This window comes from Sander lucioperca, chromosome 9, assembly GCF_008315115.2.
Source record: "Sander lucioperca isolate FBNREF2018 chromosome 9, SLUC_FBN_1.2, whole genome shotgun sequence".
Classification (NCBI taxonomy): Eukaryota; Metazoa; Chordata; class Actinopteri; order Perciformes; family Percidae; genus Sander; species Sander lucioperca.
This window is the reverse complement of record NC_050181.1, coordinates 13,166,235-13,174,001: the sequence shown is the minus strand read 5'-3', so window position 1 is coordinate 13,174,001 and position 7,767 is coordinate 13,166,235. Positions and strand designations below refer to the sequence as shown.

The window sequence follows — 7,767 nt, the reverse complement described above, 5'->3', positions numbered from 1 at the left end:
ATGACTCGTCATGTTGAAACTTTTTAACGTTTTAATTGAGGAGCAAAATTTACATAAAGAAGGAAAGGTCTTCAGAATATTAATCCTAAAGGACTAATTGGGAAAGGGGGATTTTACAGTATTTTAAGGTACAGCAGTTAGATGATCGATTATCAATGATAATGACACAAAAGGAACACAGTGACAGCAACATCATATAGTGACAGCATAAAAAAAGTTCTTCGGATAAAGATAACAATGTAAAATTTAAAAATGTCATCAAATATAATCTATCTATAACTCTGAGTGGTTATCAAAATTACATTTTCAAAATGGAATAGCTTTAAAAAAAAAAATTAATTAATGTAACAACTAAACTAACTAAATAATTAAAGTGACAAAAAGTGACAAGAGGTCCTTTATTGTTCTCTGCGGCAGACATGGCACTGACTGGCCTTCTGTCGCTGTAGGTTGGTTGCCTTGATAGTGCCAGGCCTCTGGGTGATAAACTGCTCTGTCTGACCAATAGTAGTCAGCCAAAAACTGTAGAGGTTGGCAAAGTAGTGACAGGAACCGCGCGCACCCTGGCACTCTATGAAGGGGTGAGTTCGGAAATTCTTAAGGCAGCTACCAGAAGAAGTCAGAGACTGGCCACCACCCTCATCACCTGCCCCTGTTTGCTGAAGAGAAAAGTGCAGTACACATTATGTAAGTTGAAAGCATTTCTCTTTCATACACACAAACCCAAGCTTTTTATCAGACTCACCATGAGGAAAGAGTACCCCGTCCACAGACTCCTCCAGCCAGGTGGGCATGCAGGGACTGTGGGATCCTGGCTGTGAAAAGCCACTGCAGGTGAGACTGTCTCACACACCACACAGCGGCTGATGTGGGAGCTAATCTCCTGGCCAGAAAGCGGCATCATGGGTATGGGAGCGGTGGTGGAGAGCCAAAAGGATTTGTCGTTACGACTAGAGTAGTGACAGGCAGCGGTGTTGCAGTAGGAGAAAGGCATGGAGGAGAACGCAGGGAGGCAGGAGCCAGCCTGGCCTACAGGGAGAGGAGGTAAAAGAGGAAGAAATTCTATCATCATCATCATTAAACTTTATTTGTAGAGCACTTTAAAACAGACACAGTGGACCAAAGTGCTGTACAGAAGAATAAATTAAAGACGTAAAATACACAACTCACACGAGGCATAACATACAAATAACATTAGAAAAAACAATAACAGCCATACAATAAAAACAATTAAAAAAATGAAACACACTATTTTTGAACATTAAATTCAAAATGGCGGACTTCCTGTTGGGTTAAGGCTATGGCTCCAATGAGTTTTTTTGTACGTCTTGACATGATACATGTGTGTACCAATTTTCGTTTCTACGTCTACGTGAAACGTACTGCATGGGCTCAATTTTTTAAGTATTGTAGGGGGCGCTAGCGAGCCATTTTTGCACGCCTATTTACAAAACCATTAAAATATAAAGATTTTCACCAGGCCTGATGCATGTGCAAAGTTAGAGTATGGAAGGTCCCCAAAAAGGTGATTTATTGTGCGTAATAATAAAGCGTAATAATAATAAAAAATAATAATTCCTTCAGTTTCAATAGGGCCTTCGCTGCTGTCGGCGCTCGGGCCCTAAAAACAATAAAATCAAGTCATACTAGGTGTCAAAAGCCAAGGAGAAGAGGTGGGAGGTGGGACAGTGAAGAGGCCTGTCTAATGTGCAGAGGCAGGTCATTCCACAATTTAGGAGCTGTAACAGCGAAGGCACGGCCCCTTGGAGCTTACGCTTAGTTTTTGGCACACCCAGGAGCAGCTGTTCAGCTGACCTGAGAGAACGAGCGGGTGAAGGGTGCAGCAGCTCAGAGATGTAGGGTGGGGCAAGACCATTGAGGGATTTCAAAGCAAATAAAAAAAGCATTTTAAAGTGGATCCTAAAATATACGGGCAGCCAGTGGAGTGAGGCTAAAATGAGGGAAATGTGCTTGTGTTTACTGTAAAACTCATGGACCGGTTCATGAACTCATTTCCAACAAAAGTATCACTTTATGCAGACCCTTACCCAGATCTTGAGTGTGAGCTTTCTCTTGTCCCTCCAAATAGACCAGACTGTAGCCCAGCCAAAGTTGACTGCTGTCTTCAGGGCACTGTGGCACCTGAACTGACTGGCTGTGGATAACCAAAAGGAAGCCGGACCTTAACGCCCCCCTGTGGCCTGGCAAACCTGTATCACCGGGTGGACCTGGGATACCTGTAGGGTGGAGGGGTTGAGTAGCAAGTAATGCTGAAAGATGAAATTAGCTATTTATTGGAGGCAGTCAATCGTTTTATCTGTGGCCTTGAGAGAAAGACCAAAACATGTATCCAGACGTTTTTACATAAACTCAGTGTCTCTTTTAAGGAGACTAGCGTGGCAGTTATCAGTCAAGTACAAAGATCGGGCTTGTTACATGACTGCGTCTGATTATTTACCTTGAGGTCCAGTAAATCCTAGCTGACCATCATCTCCTGGGTCTCCAACAGGACCATTAGGACCAGCAGGACCTGGTTTGCCAGAGAGACCCACATTCCCTATGGGACCCTTCTGTCCTGGAATACACACATACATAAAAAAATGACAAATATAGACACAGACACATACAGACAACAGTGGATAAAAACACACAGCACAGATGTATTCAGACACAGAGCAGAATGTGTACACACATACATACGCACACAGAGAACATATTAGACTCTCTTGCCTTTACGTCCTGGAGTCCCAGGAGGACCGGAATTGCCAGGAAACCCCACATATCCTGGGAGACCAATTGGTCCACGGAGTCCAACGGGGGCCCTTCTTTGGTCCCCCACGATGGAATCCCCGGGAGCACCTTTGACACCTGGAAGAAGAAAAAAAAAAACGTAATGAGGTGATTACCAGATGTACTGTAGTAACATGTACCACAGCATTCAGTGGTGTTGAATAAGTGAGAATCAATTCTAATTCTCTTAGCTACGGTGCCACTCACCTGCGTCTCCAGGTCGGCCAGTTACTCCCTTGCGCCCCCAAGGTCCAGGGACCCCAGTCTGTCCTTTGGATCCTGGAAAACCTCTGGGACCATCAGGACCTCTCTCACCTGTTAAAGTGCAGCAACATTTAGAGTGCATGCAAGTGGACGGCCACACAGTAAATCCTGAGGGCAGCAGTCTTGCACTGTAATGTACCTTTTGGTCCTCCTAAGCCTGGGTAGCAATGAGAGCCAGCAGGCCCTGGGAGGCCCTGATCCCCCTTAGAACCTGGTACCCCAGGGAAGCCAATTGGACCTGGGTCTCCTTTGGAGAAAATGCTGCTGCCTGGAGGGCCCGGCTCTCCAGGAGGACCTAACAACCCAACACAAAAATCCCAGTTGTGGACAGATAGATAAAAATAGGCACACAAACCCACAACTGAACATGAACATCCACACAATTGACATCCCTCACTGTGGCCACACAAAGATGGAGACAAACATAGACAAAGAGATGAACATAAATTGCCGTGCACACACACACACACACACACACACACACACACACACACACACACACACACACACACACACACACACACACACACACACACACACACACACACCTGGAGGTCCTGGAGGTCCTTCATATCCTACATCTCCATGGGGTCCTGGCAAAGGCGTGTAGCATCCTCTGCCAGGGTTACCAGGCTCACCTTGGTAGCCTGGAGGACCTGAGGGAAAAAACACAGAGATGGAGGAATGGAACAGTAACCACACTCATAAAGAGAGTGAAAAACAGCAACAGAGTGCAATACAGTGATAACAAAACAACAAAACAAACAATACAATCTGATTGACCATACGAGACTCAATCTATTGTTCTTGTAGAGGCTAAGCCTAAGCTTCAAGCACCTGAGGTGCTGTTGAAAGTCCAAGTCATATTTGCTGTTAAAACCATTGGTTCCAGTTATTTCCATGAGATCTTAGTTGGGTTTCCAGACAAATCACTGCTTGTATGTGTGCCTGTGTAGTGTTGTAGTGTTGGTGTGTGTCTGTGTGGTCAAAAACTGTATGTGCTTCCGGGTTGCACCTGAGGAACCAAAGAGTGGTTCCTATTTACACCAAGGGTACTAATTGGCTCTTACAGTTCTTATTGGACTTACGCTGGGTGTACTGTGCTGTGAGGAGACAATCACTTAAAATGTTTTGACTTCAACAGTTCATTTCTCCCCCACCATTATGGACAGATGCAGTAGATGCACTATTGTTAATAATAATAATAATAATAATAATAATAATAATAATAATAATAATAATAGATGTGATACCTGTGACGCCAGGTGGGCCCCTCTGGCCTTTGGGCCCAGGATAAACGGGTCCTGGAGGCCCTTGCTGGCCTTTAAAACCTTTGGCTCCAGGAAAACCATCTGGTCCTGGAGGTCCAGGAATACATGTGCCTTAAAGTAATGATTGAGTACATTTAAGTATCAATAGTAAAATGTCATAGCATGTAACATTTTATGAAAATTGGTATACATTTTATTAAAAATGTATACCAACAGACACACCATAAAAGAAACGCAAAGAAATGATTGCTAAATTATAATGAAAGTACAAAAAACCTCCCTCTTACCACTTGCTCCTTTCATCCCTTTTGGACCTCTAAGCCCATCCAGTCCACCCAGACCTGGTGCTCCAGGGGGCCCTGACATAAAATCACACAGTACAACATGAGAATAATCTTGTTACAGTAGGTTATTGGCAGCAATCTTAGAACCCCTTTGACACAGAATTCAAGTGATAGCTGTGGTGGAAATTTCAAATACATAGGGTGAGATCTGAAATAAAGCAGAGTCTTTTAAAGCTATAGTGCGTAGTTGCTGTCTCCCCCATGAGGAATTCTAAGTAATGACAACAACACTGTCGCTGTGTCCACATGATACAAGTCTTCCACATGGCAACTTGTGGAATTCCAAGGTCAAGCAGCACTAACACATCATCTACTTGGATACATTTGTGCTGAAGGCAGAAACTATGAAAGGTTTTAAGCAACAGAACTACAAACCTGTAATTTACCATTAATTAAACAACACAAATGTATATTGCCGTTACATAGCCAATACAAATACCATAGTAGACATTACAATGCCTTTACCCTGCCTATCCAAATATGGGAGAAACAACTGAGATTAGGTTGGTACCTGAAGGCCCATTTGGACCAGGGGGGCCTGGTGGTCCCGGACCTCCACGATCGCCTGGAAGACCTGGAAGACCTGGCCGGCCTGATGGGCCCAGAGGCCCAGGGTAGCCTGCAGAGAGACACACACACACACACACACACACACACACACACACACACACACAAAAGAGCTCAAATCAACATGTACACACAAAGTTTAGTTTAGTTTATTATTTTTTTCACAGAACATAAAAAACCAATTACATTGAAGAAATACAAAAATATGTGAGGGTGTGGTAGGCTTATATAAAAACCACAACCAAAGGACATACCCCAATGTAGACGTACAAAATCAAAAGTACATTTTATGTAAAATCATAAAAATGTAATGAAAAAAAAATGCATGTAGAGAAACAGAAATAACTGCCATGTTTACAGTAAAAACAACAGTTCACTAAGAGTTATCTTTTTTCCCTTAAAAAACACATAGTTTAGACAGCAGGGCATTTCTAAGTCTATTCTTATACCTATTTGCAGATAATGACACAGAGGAATCCATTAAATGTAAATTTTTATTTCACAAAATAACTCCATGAAAAGCACAAGATTGAAACTACTTGAGGGCATAAACACAATTTAAGAATTAAGTCATATCGTTTTAACGGCGGGAGGAGTAAACGAGAATTTGTACAAATTATCATTAAAAATTTGAAGATAGTGGAAAACTGAAACCAATTTATTGCCATTGATTGACAATTTATGTGTGTTTATTTATGTGTGTTTTATATTTATTATTTATGTGTGTTTATATATATATATATATATATATATATATATATATATATATATATATACATAACTGAATCTGGCCTTAAGTTATACATTCCTAAGATCAAAAGTGAACAACCGCAACATTCCTTCATTTATCCACTTTTCAAATGATTGGTGCAGTACTTTCGTTCTCTGATTTAAATCTTCACTGGAAATTACCTGGTCCTCCTTGTCTTCCTGGTTCCCCACCAATGCCTGGTTGTCCAGGCTGACCTGACCTTCCCGGGGGTCCTGGGTCCCCTAGATCTCCTGGACTCCCTCTGGGCACTAAAGGGAATTATTTTGTGCACAAAAATGTATTTCCAGTTATACATCCACTTACAGTATTGTATATAGTCTAAGACAGTGGTTCCCAACCTTTTTGTCTTGGGTACCCCCCACAGCCCTGTCAGATGAACTTGCGTACCCCGTCATTAATTCCCCATGTATGTTCCAAATGTACACTATTCATTATATAAAAGTGGATATTTGTAATTGTTTCAAACAATTGAACTGTCAATATTCCGGTTGGTTTGGTCAGCAATCCTACTACTACAAAGCTTCTAGACTACTACCACTTGGAGTGAAACTGAATGTTTCAACTAGAGACGACCGATAAAGGATTTTTAAGGCCGATATTGATACAAATATTGGGGGATTTAAAAATCCGATATTCCGATATATCGGCCGATATATATATATATATATATATATATATTTTAAATCCAGAAACACGTAACAAAACATAAACAGATTTCCCTAACATTAGTTATTTGTAGTTATTTATGAGTCCTCACTAAAATAATATGATAATGCAGTTTAAAAATAAACTTGTTTGTTTTATTGTCACAACAGAACAGAGGAACATCAAAATATATTAAAGTTCTGATAAATCAAATGTATAAAAATACAAACTTAAGATATGAAACTGAAAATGAAAAGGGTTTAACACGAGTGTTGCCAACAGGGATGTTGTAGAGGGCCCTCTGGTGGACAAACTCTACCAAACTATAACGCCAACACTCATAACATGGTTGAAGGGTGTTTCGTCCGTATTTATTTTATATTTTAAATATTCATTTATCTGCCATTATAAATGCCGATACCGATAGTTTGGAAAACGGCTAATATCGGCCGATAATATCGGCCCGCCGATGTATCGGTCAGGCTCTAGTTTCAACCATATATCCATTAATGTTACTTTAAACCATTACTTTTAGCTCATTTTAACCGTTAGCCAACTATTTGAACTTTAAATTTTTTTAGAGTTTCTTCATTGCTTTTAGCTAATCATTCGATCGGTTTAGTCATTACTTTTAACTAGTTATTTCTACCATTTATTCATTACTTTTAGCTAAACGTCTGTGCTTGCATGCTAACTAGCTTTCACACACTCTTACATAACTGCAACATGTTCAGGTGTTACAGTTGACCTAATGTTAATATGTGGATATATTCTACTCCCCTATCTTTCCACGTACCCTCTGGCAAGTGCAAAAGTCCCCCTTGGGGTACACGTACACGTAGTTGGGAATCACTGGTCTAAGAAACTGAGAAACCCCCTTCAAGACAAGGTTAACTAAAAAAAGAATTCAAGTCCCTCCTCATCATTTGAAGTCATTTCTAAGTAGGTCTTCTGTTCAGTGTGGCGTTTGCTAAACTCACCACTGGGTCCATCCTCCCCTGGCAGTCCTTTGGGTCCAGGTGGACCAGGTTGTCCAGAAGACTCTCCTGGCTCACCTGGAACAGAGTTGGACAGCTTTCATTAGTTTAGTCCAACTAAATGACACAGATGTCAA

At 41.3% G+C, this 7,767-nt stretch overlaps 1 protein-coding gene across 1 annotated transcript in view; it reads right to left on the bottom strand.

The window, feature by feature from the left end:
• Positions 1-137: 137 nt before the first annotated feature.
• LOC116037233 (collagen alpha-4(IV) chain-like) overlaps positions 138-7,767 on the bottom strand; it is a 31,131-nt gene continuing 23,501 nt past the window's right edge. Inside the window, exons 36-48 of the mRNA XM_031281033.2 lie at positions 7,634-7,708; positions 6,149-6,256; positions 5,181-5,288; positions 4,613-4,684; positions 4,308-4,436; positions 3,603-3,710; positions 3,194-3,349; positions 2,998-3,105; positions 2,731-2,868; positions 2,459-2,575; positions 2,049-2,237; positions 746-1,029; positions 138-659 (exon numbers count right to left, since the gene is read on the bottom strand). Of these exons, the coding sequence (XP_031136893.2) occupies positions 399-659; positions 746-1,029; positions 2,049-2,237; positions 2,459-2,575; positions 2,731-2,868; positions 2,998-3,105; positions 3,194-3,349; positions 3,603-3,710; positions 4,308-4,436; positions 4,613-4,684; positions 5,181-5,288; positions 6,149-6,256; positions 7,634-7,708 (1,853 nt within the window). The 3' untranslated portion in view covers positions 138-398. The remainder of the gene's footprint in view (positions 660-745; positions 1,030-2,048; positions 2,238-2,458; positions 2,576-2,730; positions 2,869-2,997; positions 3,106-3,193; positions 3,350-3,602; positions 3,711-4,307; positions 4,437-4,612; positions 4,685-5,180; positions 5,289-6,148; positions 6,257-7,633; positions 7,709-7,767) is intronic.